Source organism: Rhinoraja longicauda, chromosome 29 (assembly GCF_053455715.1).
Source record: "Rhinoraja longicauda isolate Sanriku21f chromosome 29, sRhiLon1.1, whole genome shotgun sequence".
NCBI classification, from domain to species: Eukaryota; Metazoa; Chordata; class Chondrichthyes; order Rajiformes; family Arhynchobatidae; genus Rhinoraja; species Rhinoraja longicauda.
Window position 1 is genome coordinate 3,749,287 of NC_135981.1, and position 16,814 is coordinate 3,766,100.

At 44.1% G+C, this 16,814-nt stretch overlaps 1 protein-coding gene across 1 annotated transcript in view; it reads left to right on the forward strand.

Moving 5' to 3' along the window:
• Positions 1-809: 809 nt before the first annotated feature.
• The window catches only part of LOC144607539 (protein AF-10-like), a 184,435-nt gene continuing 168,430 nt past the window's right edge, over positions 810-16,814 (forward strand). The window contains exons 1-4 of the mRNA XM_078424433.1: positions 810-950; positions 6,329-6,502; positions 11,787-11,908; positions 12,233-12,330. Of these exons, the coding sequence (XP_078280559.1) occupies positions 810-950; positions 6,329-6,502; positions 11,787-11,908; positions 12,233-12,330 (535 nt within the window). The remainder of the gene's footprint in view (positions 951-6,328; positions 6,503-11,786; positions 11,909-12,232; positions 12,331-16,814) is intronic.

Below are 16,814 nucleotides of genomic sequence, written 5' to 3' on the forward strand. Positions count from 1 at the left end.
GGTGCTGGCTCGAAGGGCCGAATGGCCTCCTCCTGCACCTATTGTAAAAAATAAATAAGTAAATAAAGAAATAATTTTTTTTAAAAAAGGAAGCAGAGAGAATCCAGGGAATGATAGGCCGGTGAGCCTCACATCCGAGATGGGAAACCTATTGGAGAGGAGTTTTCGGGATTTGATTTACTCCCATTTGGAAGAGAACAGGTTACTTAGGGACAGTCAGCATGACTTTGTACATGGCAGGCCATGTCTTGCTAACGTGTTCGAGTTTTTTTGAGGAGGTGAAGGCTGTGGAAGTTGTCCACGTGGATTTTGCTAAAGCATTGGATAAAGTCCTATACGGTAGGCTGATCCAGAAGAAAAAAATGCATGGATATTAATACTGACTTGGTCATATGTTTTCAGAACTGGCTTACTGATAGAAGACAGGGTCATTTCTTTTTCCAAATACTTTATTCCAAAACGAAAACAAACATACAAAGTAGTAACGCGATCAAATCAAAAGCTGCGTGTATTGGCAGTTTACAAACAAAACAATTATCAAATTAAAATTCCGCCAATTTTGTCAATCTTGGTGGTGCTGGAAGGACAATATTTAGGTGAGAGATCTGTGACCGGTTGTTCCATGGGATCTGTGCGGGGAACGCTGCTGTTTGTGATATGCATATATATAAATGACTTGGATGTAAATGTATTGGGTTGGTGAGTAAGTTTGCAGATGACACCAAGTGTGCTGGAGTCACAGGATACAACAGGATACGGGTCAGCTGCAGAAATGGGCAGGAGAATGGCAGATGTAGTTTAATCCGAGCATGAGTGAGGTGCGGCTCTTTGAGAGGTCAAATGCAAGACAAAAACATACAATTCATGGCATGATCCTTAACAGCATTGATGTACAGAGCGACCCTGAGGTCCGAGTCCTTCATTCCCTGAAGGCAGCAGCACAAAAACGCGTACGGTATGCTTGCTTTCACAGTTTGGGGAATTGAGTACAAGAGTCAGGAAGTCATGATGCAGCTTTATAGGACTTTGGTTAGGCCGCATTTGGATTATTAAGTACAGTTCAAGTCAAGTCAAGTTTATTTGTCACATACATATACATGATGTGCAGTGAAATGAAAGTGGCAACTCCTGCGGATTGTGCTAAAAACTACAAAACACAATAGAAAAAAAAAATGTTAACACAAAAAATAAATTAATACAGTATGCTCTCTACAGCCCCAGAGTAGAAGCACTGAAGGATACTCAGAGAGACTCTAAATTTCCTCAACTGCCTGACGTGGTAAAGGCCTTACTTACCAGTGCGGCAATGTGTGTTGTCCATGTCAGATCCTCTGTGATGTGGACTCCCAGGTATTTAAAGCTGCTCTGGTCACCCCATTACAGAAAGGATGTGGAGGCTTTTGAAAGGGTGCAGAGGAGGTTTACCAGAATGATGCCTAGATTAGGAGGTCTCAGCTATTGGGAGAGGCTGGTCAGTCAGTATCTTTTTCTCAGGATGGAAAAAATCAAATACCAGAAGGCAGAGCCTGAAGGTGAGAAGGGCAAAGTTTAAAGCAAATGTGTGGAGCAGGATTTTTACAAAGAGGGTGATGGGAGCCTGGCACATGCTGTCAGGACTGTTAATGGAAACATGTCCTTAGTGGCATTTAAAAGACTTTTGGATGGGCATGTGGATATGCGGGAATTGGAGTGATAGGGAGAATGTCCAGGCAGATAAGAGATGATCTTGGCATCATGCGTGGCACAGACATTGTAGGCCAAAGGGCCTGTTCTGGTGCTGTACTGTTCTATGTTCTAAATAAGAGTCCACACTCCAAATTTCACCTAGCTATTTTCCCTCCGTAAGTGCTGCCTGACCGGTTGAGTTCCTTCGGCTCTTTGTGTTCTGCTCAATATTACGACATCTGCAGTCCCTTGTATACATTGTAAATGCAAGCAAATAATCTCACTGTACCTAGTCACATGTGACAATAAAGTATTCCTATTCCTATCTTCATAGATTGTAGGAGAAAAATGAGGCTATTCGGCCCATCAAGTCAACTCCACCATTCAATCATGGCTGATCTATCTTTCCCTCTCAACTCCATTCTCCTGCCTTCTCCCCATAACCCCTGACATCCGTACTAATCAAGAATCTATCAATCCCCACCGTAAAAATATCCATTGACTTGGATCTCGAATCTACTAACAATGATGGCAAAACAATAGTTTAGAAGTGACAACTCCTCTTTAGATTTTTAAATTGTAATGGTGTCAGGGGTTATGGGGGGAAGGCAGGAGAATGGGGTTAAGAGGGAAAGATAGATCAGCCAAGAATGAATGGCGGAGTAGACTTGATGGGCTTAATGGCCTAATTCTGCTCCTGTAACTGATGGGTTTACGAACAACTCGATCAAAAATGAAATTAGTTCTGACTGATGTTTGTATATTTGCAATAATTTCACAGGTGTCGTGAAATTCATAATGCGTGGGTTTCCCATCAAACGTGACACGATCAGAATCATATTGACACTTTACTGCGATGTAGGTTGTCACAATCTATATACTAAAGCTCTTGTTTGTTTGTTCCTGAACTACAGCCAAAACGGTACACGATAGCGCGACAATTTTAGGCCCACCTTACTCACCGTCGTCCCTTTGGTGCTAATGGAAGCAGTTTCATTGAAATCGGTGTTCCTTTTTAAAAGTTATTCACATTTTAAAGTTTATATCTATCTGCTAGGGAGGGAGGGGGAGGGAGGGGGGAGGATAAGGGGGGTTGTGGGAGATGGAGTGGGGGGGAGGGGAAGAGGGGGAAGAGGGAGGGTGGTTGGAGGAGGATGGAGGGGGGTGGGGAGGGGAGGAGGGAGGGAGGGGAGGAGGGAGGGGGAGAGGGGAGGGGGTAGGGGGAGGGGGTAGGGGGAGGGGGAGGGGGAGGGGGGAGGGGGGAGGAGAGGTGCTGCACCAATGCAGGAGAGATTTGGGCCAAACGGGTCCACTTTGTCTGGTTGCTTTTAAACACAAAAGCTGCCAATTCACAACCACGCGGGCTCCAGACTGACAACTGAGAAACTGAGTTATAAATGGGGTGGAGAAAGCAAATAAAAAACCGCAGATGCCAGAATGCTGAAACTAAAACAGAGCACGTCGAAATACTCCGCAAGGCAGGCAGCATCTGCGAGGAGGCAGCGTTTCAGATGCAAGACCAGATTATTCTTGGAAATCAAGATTGCAGTATTTTTTTTGCGTCTCGACTTGCAAAACTTTCGCCACCGCCAGACATAATTTCTCTCCGGCAAAATTACAAATAGTTTTCTGGCACTTTCATCTCGGATATAAATCTAATTTTAATTACAAAAGATACAGCAATTTTTGGCCACTGAAGACAGGTGCAGGTGTCTCCCACACGACTACTTTTTTGAATTAACTAGTTGTCTCTCTGCAACATGTTGAATTTCGCCTGACTATGCAACCTTTCAACGGATTCATAATTCAATCATTTTGGGTTTTTAATGATTATATTGCATGTTTCTTCGTGGGATAAATGCTGTGTTTTTTTCAGTCTTTTGGATTTCATTCTAAATAATCCACAATTAAGCTTAATTCATAATTTGGATGCAGCCTGCCAAGCGGTGGCACCTTTTTTCCACATTAAGAAAACGCATTAAGTTGAATGTTTGTGTCGGTCTCGGTGTTTGTAGTTTGTGAGTTTTGCATGTGCTGTTATCAGGCGTGATTTATGATTTTATTTTTGTGTCCATTGTATAATCGCGTCTGCGTCCGCGTGATGGTGTGGGTGTGTGTGTGTGTCTATGTGTCTGTGAGTGTGTGTGCGTGTGTAAATAGACAATAGGTGCAGGAGGAGGCCATTCGGCCCTTCGAGCCAGCTCCACCATTCAATGTGATCATGTGTGTGTGCGTGTGTATAAATCTAAATGTGTGTGTATGCGTGTATGTGCGTGTATGTGTGTGTATGTGTGTTTGTGTGTGTATAAATGTGTGTGTGCGTGTGTATGTGTAAATGTGTGTGTGCGTGTGTGTCTGTCTGTCTGTGTTTGTGTGTATTTGTGTGTGTCTATTGTGTTTGTGTGTGTGTGTGTGGGTGGGTGCGTGCGCATGTATATGTGTCTGTGTATGTGTGCGTGTTTGTGTGGGTGTGCGTATGTTCATAAGTGATAGGAGCAGAATTAAGCCATTCGGCCCATCACGTCTACTCCGCCATTCATTCTTTGCTGATCTATCTTTCCCTGTCGACACTATTCTCCTGCCTTCTCCCCATAAACCCCTGACTCCCGTACTAATTAAAAATCTATATCTGCCTTAAAAATATTAATTGACTTGGGTGTGTGTGTGTGTGTGTGTCTGTGTGAGTGTGTGTGTGTGTGTGTGTGTGTGTGTGTGTGTGTGTGTGTGTGTGTGTGTGTGTGTGTGTGTGTGTGTGTGTGTGTGTCTGTGTGAGTGTGTGTGTGTGTGTGTGTGTGTGTGAGTGTGTGTGTGTGTCTGTGTGAGTGTGTGTGTGTGTGTGTGTGTGTGTGTGTGTGTGTGTGTGTCTGTGTGTGTGTGTGTGTGTGTGTGTGTGTGTGTGTGTGTGTGTGTGTGTGTCTCTGTGTGTGTGTGGTTAAGATTTTTTTAAAGCCATTACCAAAGAGAATCACGACAACATATGAATTAGAAACAGTTCCTTTATCTTTCTGATCAGACCCAACACGCTGACAGCATCATTTATATCTGATTCACCAAGTCTGTCAATTCTGGAGCAATCTCGGTTAGTTCACACACTTCACACATTGGCGCCGGTTTCTCACTTTAAACCTGTTCGCGCATATGCGTGCAGGAAGAAACTACAGATACTGGATTCTCCAGCATATCCAAAATAGGTGCCTCGGCGTGTATCAATGGGGAGATACAGCGCGCTCCTCCAGAAACTACCATGGCCTTAACACACATATCTTTACTGATCAATGGTAGACACAAAATGCTGGAGTAACTCAGCGGGTCAGGCAGCATCTCTGGAGAGAAGGAATGGGTGGCGTTTCGGGTCGAGACCCTTCTTCAGACTGATCACACTGACCATTACTGATCAACCCGCGTTATGTGAATAACGCAGATTTGTGAATCGTTTGTATCTTCTCAGTGTGTGGATTTATTTCAATATTCTCAATAGGAGACAGGTTAATGATACAGAGTTCATATGGTTCGCGGATGGCGACTAGTTAGGGTTTTATTTATGAATTAGGTTGCCACCAATTCAGAGAGATATCTCACAATAAAATGTCACCGTACCAGATTTTATTTTCTTTCATCCCCTGTTGTTACATGTTATATATGTTATATATATATGTTACATATTATATATATATATTGCAAATGCACTTAAAAAAAACATAATTCCAGGGAAATCACACCGTAGTGACCGGTAATCCGCGGGGATTATGAAATCTCCGGCGGCTGGATAGTTGCATATTTCCACGATGCCAATGTCGAGGCTGACGGCACACTTCGGATTGTGTCTCGGTTGTGCCGGCGATGGAGACGCGCTCCTTCCCCGCGACCTGCTGCATGTTTAGTGAATCCTGGTCGATCAGGGATCGCTCTCATTTGGCCGAAATCCAAGCGGGGGCGATGTTATTTCCGAAACCCCTCTCCCTTCAATAACATCAAACGTGAACCCAAGTGGTCATGCCCCTACATTTCAAACCGTGTCCATTATAGTCATTCCCAACTCCATGCCGTTTGTGCACGGTTTGTTAAAATGAATCTCGGGCTTTAGGGGAGAAATAAAAATGTATAAATGCGCATACGTGCACCAAATATTATTTTGGAATTGTGTGTGTGTGTGTGTGCGTGCGTGTGTGTGTGCGTGCGTGCGTGTGTGTGTGTGTGAGAGAGAGAGAGAGAGAGAGAGAGAGAGAGAGAGAGAGAGACAGAGAGAAGAGAGAGAGAGAGAGAGAGAGAGAGCAATGCCGAGAAATATTCGCTTAATCCCTCTTGTTAGCTGAACTAGTTTTCAGCTACATTTTACAAACCACAATGGGATCGAGCACTACGAGCACACGGGGTTTTCTCGGGGGATTTTTGGTCAGTGGTGGTATCCAACACACTCGGGGGGTGTTTGCGTGAGATTTAGTGCGCTGCCGCTCACTCTGGCCTTTGTGTACCTCTATCTGATTCTGCGGTCGCCATGTTTCCAGCGCTCAGGCCGGCGACCGGCTCTTTTGTTACCCTTCTTTCTGCACTTAGAACTGCAGTTTAAACGCGCACAACGCGGTCAAACACTTCGCGGCAAAATTGCAGACCGCTGTAGTAGGACCTTAGTGAAAAATAAATAAACGGACTTTTTGTTTTGCAGGAGAAATCGACAATTGATGATTTGGTAAATGGCGTGATTGGAATGATCCAGACTGCCCTGTCCTTTTACCAACACAAAGCTCTGTTCTTTTACCAACACGAAGCTCTGTTCTTTTACCAACACGAAGCTCCGCAGACACTTGAATATTCTCCCCCACCCCATCATTGCCGATTAGTAGTTTTATTTTCTTTCCGTTTTTATTCTGGGGTCGAGGTCTCTGAGAAAAACAAAAGGGTTGTGAATTTTGATATAATCTAACATTGGGCAAACTGCGGTTTTGAGAGTAAATTAATCCGCAAATTGAGAATGAATTATATTTCAGAGGTGTTTGGCGTTTGTTTCCCAAAAATACCTAAAGATCCGGCGAAGTAAAGCGAGAGACGGTGATCGCGTGAATGTATCCAAATTGTGAAAAGGATTTAATACAAATCCCATCTGTAGAGACGCCTGTAAGAAATTGCTTTGATCGCGGGTTTTTTTGGCCTGATACGACATTCACAGCTTGTAATATCGCGGATTCGTGCAAAACGTATCAGAAAATATTTTTAAAAACGTGATAAACTTTTAAAAATCTACACAGCGAGTCTATAAATCAAAAACACGGACAATTAATGCAGAATCTCCTCCCACGGAATCAGTTTCAACTCAAAATAGACTGCAAATGTTCTCCGGTTGTTAGATTGTTGTAGGATTTTAACTTTACGTTAAGTAAAATCAGTCCGTTTTGGGTGCAGGAACAAGTTTTGGAAAATATATTCTTGAATTTAAAGAAAAAACTTTTGTCCTGTTAGTTGCGGGAGGATTCCAATTAAAAAGAGCAGATGTGAAGGGAGGCAATTCTGGATTATATCATGGGCGCGCCCGAGCTTCCATGTCGGCGGGTGTTTCTTTGTGTTTGCACCAACATCGGTTGAGGTTGGGAGAATCAGCGTAGGACTGTGTCAAGCCAGCTCAGAAATAATAGCGATTTCCCTTCTAACTAAACCCGAAGAGTTTTCGGTGTGAGCAACAGCCTAGTCTAATCAAATCTAAAAAAAACACTCTCAACTCGAATCTAAAAAACACACACTTAACGGGAAAGTGGAGATCAATAATCGGCGAAACATTGAAAGAAAAACAAAACAATTGTGGGACCGTGTTTGCATGAGGACGAATTATTCCAAAAATATTTATATTAATCGTCCAGAAGTTTCACGTTGGTCGGAGTCGACCATAATTCCAACACTAACATTTCACTGAAATTCTCAGTCAAAATAATCACATCTGTTGTTTATTTTCATTTATCTCGACCCTATTTTTGCGACAACTCTTAATTCGTTAGCTGTTTATTGCTGTTTATTCTCTTATTTTAGAACATGTTTTTTTATTGTTGTCGTTCCCCCCGTGAATAACATGGGTTAAATTCGGGGTTGTCCGTCACCAATATTGATTTAATTATTGAATTGGCAAAAACTCTGCTCTTCTGATCACATCTTAATAACCTTCTATTCTGACCGGGTTCGCGGCATTGCCTCCTCGCCGATACTCTGTGGGCGAACAAAACAAAACTAGTGGAGGCGAGTGTCAGATCCTGCCTGCTTCCTCCGAATCTGTGGGCTAAAATTCACTGTATCACTAAAATATATATTCCAGTCGCAACTGGATAAAAAGAACTAGCTAGGCGGTGACAGTTTGTTTAAACCACTGGTCAGGTAGTCAAAGAGTATAAGAAAATAACTGCAGATGCAAATCGATTTATTCACAAAATGCTGGAGTAACTCAGCGGGTCAGGCAGCATCTCGGGAGAGAAGGAATGGGTGACGTTTCGGGACGAGACCCTTCTTCAGACTGATCAGGTCAGGTAGTCATACACTATGATGTATAAAACAATTATAGTTCAACGGCTATTCATTGATTCCGGGAGGAATTTGCTCAGTCTCTTCCTAAAATCAGAATTGTGAAATTGTTCGACATTCTGAATGAATTCTGTACTTACTTTTAAGTTTCTAATTGTCCGTGATATTTAGGAGGCAATTGAACAAAATAAGTTGAATTTATTTTTTATCTTACCTACCTAAGCATGTTCTGCAACCAAACAAAAATCCGAAAGTTTTCTAGGAACAGTAATCAACCTTCTCAACTCAAAATCGTCTTTCTTTTTAGTTTTGTAACAATAGCTCCTGGTTGAGTATATGGAGAAATCTCAACATATTATGTTAGTTCTTACTCAGTTCTGCTATGTAGATACATTTATAGTTTAATGTGTAATTAGACGCTCCCTCTCAATACGCCTGGTTCATAAGACCATTTGACAGACACAAAGTGCTGGAGTAACTCAGCAGGTCAGGCAGCATCTCTGGAAAAAAAAGGATAAGTGACTTTTTGGGTCTGGACCCTTCCTTTTTCTCCAGAGATGCTGTCTAACCCGCTGAGTTACTCCAGCTCTATCTTTGGTATAAACCAGCATCTGCATTTCCTTTCTACTCATAGCCCTTTTTTCTGCTTCCCTAAACCATTGATCTCCTGAAACTCTTTTCTAGTTCCCATGTAGTTGATGGAGCTCTCTGCTTGTGTTCCCACCATGTTTGCTTCTATCCCTCCCCACAAACGCTTCACTCTCGTGGACTATCACCCCATCTCTAACCATTGAACATGTCTCTTGCCCAGAGTAGGGGAATCGAGGACCAGAGGACATAGATTTAAGCGGGAAAAAACTAATAGGAATCTGAGGGGTAACATTTTCACACAATGGTTGGTGGTTGTACAGACCGAGCTGCCAGAGGTGGCAATTGAGGCCTGGACAAATGCAATGGTTAAGAAACAGTTAAACAGGTACATGGATAGGACAGGTTTGGAAGGATATGGGCAGGTGGGACTAATGTGGGACTAATGTAGCTGGTGGGACTAATGTAGCTGGGACATGTTGGCCAATGTAGGCAAATTGGATTGGATGCCCTGTTTGCATACTGAATGACTCCGTGACTCTCTATGACTCTATGTAGTCAACTCCCTATCCATAGCCCATCTCTTTAATCAGGTTTATATTCACAAGTTCACGTTCACAAGTTATCGGAGTAGAATCACAAGTTCGGCCCATCGTGTCTACTCCGCCATTGAATCGTGGCTGATCTCTGCCTCCTAATCCCATTTTCCTGCCTTCTCCCCACAACCCATTCCTGGTTCACTAACAAAATATCTCCTATCAAAGACCCGGCACCAGCAAATGCCAGTTTGAGAGAGGCAGACGATTCCTTCTTGATGTTTCTCCAGCCTATTCCATGGTTGATAACAGCCCCAACAACTCACTGGACAACACATCTGGGTGACCCATCATTAATCAGGTTCCAGTCTTGTCCACCAGTCCTAGCCAGAGAATCACCAGCAATATGTCATCTTTTGTTCAATTACTTTCAATCCATCCTTGGCTCACTCCTACCCAGATACAATGTACTGGAGGCAGCCTCTGTCAAACCCTGTTTTATGTCATCATTGGCTTCCTCAACCCCTCCACTCTAAACTACATATCCATCATTCAGCACTGGGTGAGTAAAAATTACATCAGACTGAGAAAAGGGGAAGGCCAAAGTCAATGATTGAAGGCTCTGCCAAAGTAAAATTGATTTTACCCAACCCCCCACTCTAGCCTGATAACTTTGTGAAACTGAACCAGACGGCTAAAAACATTGGAATCATATTTCTCGCCAGATATTCATATTTATTATGGCATCATGTTCACTACGGACATTGTGGGCCGAAGGACAATAGACAATAGACAATAGGTGCAGGAGGAGGCCATTCGGCGCTTTGAGCCAGCACCGCCATTCAATGTGATCATGGCTGATCATTCTCAATCAGTACCCCATTCCTGCCTTCTCCCCATATCCCCTTACTCCGCTATCCTTAAGAGCTCTATCTAGCTCTCTCTTGAATGCATTCAGAGAATTGGTCTCCACTGCCTTCTGAGGCAGAGAATTCCACAGATTCACAACTGTCTGACTGAAAAAGTTTTTCCTCATCTCAGTTCTAAATGGCCTACCCCTTATTCTTAAACTGTGGCCCCTTGTGGCTCCTCTGCTCCGCTGTTCCATGTTCGATGTTCATTTCATCCCTCAGACAGGGCTTTCTGTTCACTGTCCTGCCAGATCTGACATTCACCTGCTCCTGGGACCATTTATTCATACATTTGTTAAGATCTGCCAAATTCTACACATCTATGTCCTGCGATAATCAAACCTTGACATCATCCAAAATGTTGCCAACACTGTTTTACACAAACACACCCCTGGCAAAGAACCTCAGTTAATTACATCAAGTTTCTAAAATTCTCTTTATTTTTCCATGGATTTCTCTCTGTGGATTCACACTTCCCTGTCCCTGTAATCTCCCCTGACCCAGATAGCCATATTATCCCAGTACAGAACTGTCCCCTTTCCTATGCTTTCATGTTTTAACTATTGGTGAATGTGTGTGTGTGTGTGTGTGTGTGTGTGTGTGTGTGTGTGTGTGTGTGTGTGAAAATGTGAGAGAGAGAGAGAGAGAGAGAGAGAGAGAGAGAGTGTGTGTGTGTGTGTGAATGTGTGTGAGAGAGAGAGTGTGTGTGTGTGTGTGTGTGTGTGTGTGTGTGTGAAAATGTGAGAGAGAGAGAGAGAGAGTGTGTGTGTGTGTGAGAGAGAGAGAGAGAGAGAGAGAGTGTGTGTGTGTGTGTGTGTGTGTGTGTGAGAGAGAGAGAGAGAGAGAGAGTGTGTGTGTGTGTGTGTGTGTGTGTGTGTGTGTGTGTGTGTGTGTGTGTGTGTGTGTGTGTTCAGCTGCCAAACCCCTATACCCTGAAATTCCCTCAAACGGCATTTCTACTTCTCCTTCCTTCTTAATGTACTCCTTAAAGCAATTGATTTTAAGGCATCGAGATGATGTACGTGTTGATTATCAAGAGCCAAGAGAGTTTTACTGTCATAAGTCCCAGATAGATCAATGAAATTCTTACTTGCAGCAGCACCACAGAATATGTAAACACAGTACACTGTAAACAATATAATAAACGGGGAAAAAAGTTCAGTGTGTGTATATATATTTTTATATACACATACTCACACACACACACACACACACACACTCACATGCATATATATATATATATATATATACATATATATATGTATGTGTGTGTGTGTGTGTGTGTGAGTATATGTGTGAGTATGTATATATATATGTGTGAGTATGTATATATATATATGTGTGTGTGTGTGTGTGTGTGTGTATGTGGGTGTATATATATATATACATAAAAACAGACAACAATAGTGCAATAATAACAATAATAGCCTATGTTCAGAGCTTAATAGAGGTTGTCGTGTTTAATAGCCTGATGGCTATAGGGGAGAAGCTTTAATTTATGAAACTCCTTTAACAGCTACCTATGATTGTTTTTTTAGATTTTTGCTGAATGCAACGTGGTAACTCTTTCTAATTTATGCGTTTAAAGCTTTTCTTTGGCTCGACCAAAGCAGCCGACCGACGCAAGGAACCCTCGACAAAGTTTTTTACCGAGCCCATTTGTGATCCCAGGCCTCTTAAGAGGATTTCCCAGGATGAATGCAACAGAGGGTACGATCAAATTACATTATTCCACATTTAACTTTGGTCACAGTTCCCCGTCGGAGGAATGTTGCAATATTTAAATCGACCCGTCGAAATCAAGTAAACAAAACTACAAGAACGCTCTTTATTTTTAGCCACTAAATCCGCAATTTTCTTGGTATTGAAATCGAGGAAAGATTAAAAACTTTCCCAGTTCTGTTTTGCTAATTTCACACAACGCTTCCCGCTTTAAAAAAAACCTGAAATAAATACGTTTTTTTTGAGGGGGGAAAAAAAGAGATTTATCTAGGCAAGCTGTTTGCTACATTGTGGAAATCCTTAATCCCACAGCTCAAGTGATCAGTATAACCGCAGCCTTAAAGATAAAGGGCATTCCATCATTATTCTAATGCAGCAGTTTAATATCTCCAACGCCAAAGGAAAGTTCCGTATGGACTCCCCCGTGGTGCAAGGCAGTCCATATGGAAACACTATAACAATTAGGTTGATTAAGAATTCCAGTGATCGATTGGTGTACTCATAGAAGCTCCTGTCCTATCTGTCCGCACTCCCCCTCGCTTTCACCAGCAGGGAGTGGGCCCGCTGTGTTTACATTGGTTGTGTTCACATTTCGCTTATCTTGGCTTGATACATTCACGTGGGGGTCACTGTGAGGCAGCGACTCGCTCCGGGAAGGGGTTTACAGCGTTGCGAACGTAGAACACAGCACAGTACAGTCATGAGAGGAATAGGTCGGGTAGATAGATAGATGCACAAGAGTCTTTTGCCCGGGGTAGGGGAATCGAGGACCACAGGACATAGGTTTAAGGTGACGGGGAAAAGATTTAATAGGAATCTGAGGGGTGACTTTTTTTCACACAAAGGGTGGTGGGTGTATGGAACGAGCTGCCAGAGGAGGTAGTTGAGGCAGGGACTATCCCAGCATTTAAGAAACAGCGAGACAGGTACATGGATACGACAGGTTTGGAGGGATATGGACCAAACGCGGGCAGGTGGGGCAAGTGTACCTGGGACATGTTGGCCGGGGTGGGCAAGTTGGGCCGAAGGGCCTGTTTCCACAATGTATCGCTCTATGACGCCACGACTCTATGAGTGCAGCTCAGGAACAGGCCCTTCGGCCCACAATCGGCCCACAATCTCGGTGCCAACCCCGATGCCAAATTAAACTAGTCTCCTTTGCCCGCATATGACCCATGCCCAGAATAACCTACGTATCCATATGACTGTTCAAACGTCTCCTAATCGCCACTATCGTATCTGCTTCCAATACCACCCCTGGCAGCACGTTCCAGGCACGCACCACCATCTGTGTTAAAAAAAAAAAAGTCCTACACATCTGCTTTAAATTTAGTCCACCCTCACTCCCCCCCCTCGCCTTAAAGCTGTGCCCTCCAGTCTACATTTCCACCCTGGAGGGAGGGTTTTAATAACCACCCTATCTGTGCCTCTCATGACATTATCTGACTTCTCTCAGGTCTCCCCTCAGCTGCCGTCCTTCCATGGAAAACATGTCAAGTTGAACCACATTAAAGCTATGCCCTCTCTCTAGTCCTTGCCAACTCCAGCCTGGTATCGAGGTTCTGACTGTCTACCCTGAAGGATATTCCCAACTTTCAGAAAGGAATTATCATTATTAGTTTCACATTCACTGAAACCGCCGACTCGTGGAGCGAACGGCCCCAGTTTAAGTTGCATGTCAGTCCAACGTGCGTTAAATATTCAGTAAAACGTGTCTTCCTTCACCGGCGAAGTATTATTTGGACAAATCAATCCTCTTGCAGGTTCTCCATCTGAAACTCCGATTGTCCATGGATGTGGGGATGATGCTTCCACTGGCGGGAGAGTCTAGAACCAGAGGTCGTGGCCTCAGAACAAAAAGGATGTATCTTTAGCAAGGAGATGAGGAGGAAATTCTTTAGTTTGAGGGTGGTGAGTCTGTGGAATTCATTGCCACATAACGCCGTGGGGGCCAAGTCATTTGGATATTTTTAAGGTGGTGATCGATAGATTCTTGATTAGTACGGGTGTCAGGGGTTATGGGGAGAAGGCAGGAGAATGGGGTCGAGAGGGAAAGATAGATCAGCCACGATTGAATGGCGGAGAAGACTCGATGGGCCGAACGGCATACTTCGGTTCCAATGACCTATGAACGTATAAATTTATGACATATTATTTTGCCTCCACAGATATTGTTCGACCTGCTGGGTACCTCGAATTATTCGTTTGCCCATGTAAACCTGTGGAATTCTCTGCCTCAGAAGGCAGTGTAGGCCAATTCTCTGAATGCTTTCACGAGAGAGCTAGATAGAGATCTTAAGGATAGCGGAGTCAGGGGGTATGGGGAGAAGGCAGGAATGGGGTACTGATTGAGAATGATCAGCCATGATCACATTGAATGGTGGTGCGGGCTCGAAGGGCCGAATGGCCTCCTCCTGCACCTATTGTCTATTGTCGATTGACCACGGGTGCTGTCTGCGTGGAGTTTGCTCGTTCACCCTGTGATCGCGTGGGTTTCCTCCCGGTGCTCCGGTTTCCTCTCACGCCGCAAAGACTTGCGGATTTATCGGTTGATTTGACCTCTGTAAATTGTCCCGGGTGTGCAGGGAGTGGGTGAGAAAGTGGGATAACAGAACTGGTGGTGAACGGGTGATCGCTCGTCAGCATGGACTCGGTGGGCCGAAGGGCCCGTTTCCACGCTGTATCTCTGAAAGTAAAACTAAAGCCACCTCTAGAGATACTACCACAGCAATATGAAAAAAGGATAAAATTGCAACGGGCGGCCTTAAATGGAAGAAATACCCGAGCAGAGATCCGAACTTCAACACACAGTACCCTAACTGATGAGGGAGAATGTTGGTAAATCGGACTAGCTTCTTGGTTGGCATGAACAAGTAGGGCCGCAGGGCCTGTTTTCATGCTGTATTGCATCATGACGCTAAAACTACTTAGAGAGATGTACGAAACACTGAGGCGACTTCGCTGCATAGAAGTCACTTTAACTGAGGTTGGACCAAAAAAAACTGGAGTAACTCAGCGGGACAGGCAGCATCTGTGGAGAAAAGGAATGGGTGACATTTCGGGTCGAGACCCTTCTTCAGACTGAGAGTCAGGGGAAACGGAAACGAGAGATATAGACGGTGATATGCGTGTGTGTGTGTGTGTGTGTGTGCGCGTGCGTGTGTGTGTGTGTATACATATATATATATATAGATAGAGAGGGAGAGAGGGAGAGAGAGGGAGAGAGAGAGAGAGAGAGAGAGAGAGAGAGAGAGAGAGAGAGAGAGAGAGAGAGAGAGAGAGAGAGAGAGAGAGAGAGAGAGAGAGAGAGAGAGGTAGAACAAATGAATGAAAGATATGCAAAGAAAAGTAACGAAGTTGACACTAACTGAGATTGGAAATTGATGTAGTGCCGGGTAGAAATCGGCCTTTGCCTTTAAGTTAACTGTTTCAGTCCCACCGATTTGGGAAGCACTCCACTAATTTCGGCCCGGTTCTGCACAGTAGAATGACATTCAATGTGCACCCGAGCCTCGGGGCATTTCGGCTAATGGTCGGGGTGGCGCCGAGAAACGCCAGCGCTCTTTGTCTTTTGGGTTCGATTACAGCGTATTACCATCCCTGTGCAGGAAGGGGCTGCTGGTTTAAATCGAAGGTGGACACAAAATGCTGGAGTAACTCAGCGGGTCAGGCAGCATCTCGGGAGAGAAGGAATGGGTGACGTTTCGGGTCGAGACCCTTCTTCCAGGAAGTGAGTGATTTCGCTGCCAAGGAGGGCAGATGTCTACCAGGGTGGTGAGCATGTGTGGGGAAGGAACTGCAGATGCTGGTTTCCACCGACGATCGACATAAAAATGCTGGACTAACTCGGCGGGGTCAGGCAGCATCTCTGTTGCCAGGATTGGATAAGAAGGGTTGGAGGAAAGACTGGATAAAGGAGGAACGGTTTATTTGGGAAAGAAGAGAACTCATCGAGGTGCATAAAGCGACGAGGGGCGTGGTTCAGACTTGAATGGTCAAAATCCAAGAAGCCAATAATTAAATTGATTGATTGAATGATTAAAGGGTGGAATGGGGAAAACTTACTTTCACACAGAGCGTGGATTGTTTGTGTGTGTGCGTGTGTGCGTGTATATGTGTGTGCATGTTAGAAAATAACTGCAGATGCTGGTACAAATCGAAGGTATTTATTTCACAAAATGCTGGAGTAACTCAGCAGGTCAGGCAGCATCTCAGGGGAGAAGGGATGGGTGTGCGTGTATATGTGTGTGTGTGTATATGTGTATGTGTGTGCGCATATATGTGTTTATGTGTGTGTGTGTGTGTGTGTATATATATATGTGTATATGTGGGTGTATATATGTGTGTGTATTTATATGTGTGTATATGTATGTGTGTATATATTTGTGTGTGTGTTTGTGTGTGTATATATAGGGGTATATATGTGCGTGTATATATGTGTGCATTATATGTTTGTATGTTTGTGTGTGTATATATATGTGCGTGTATATATGCACGCTCCATGCACCCACCGCCCTCCCAGTTCTGGATGTGTATTATATGCTTTTCTATTTCTCCAAAGACCCAGTTTTATGACCCAGAGTCATAGATAGTCATCGAGAGATACAGCGTGAAAACAGGCCCTTGGCCCACACTGGCCAACATGTTCCATCCCCTGCCTGTGTTTGGCGTATATCCATCTAAACATGTCCTATCCACGAGCAAGGAAGCTGGTTTAAACCGTAGATGGACACAAGAAGCTGGAGAAAATCAGCGGGACAGGCAGCATCTCTGGAGAGAAGGAATGGGTGACGTTTCGGCTCTGACGAAGGGTCTCGAACCGAAACGTCACCCATTCCTTCTCTCCCATCCATGTACCTGTCCAAGTGTTTCTCAAACGTTGCGTCAGTCCCTG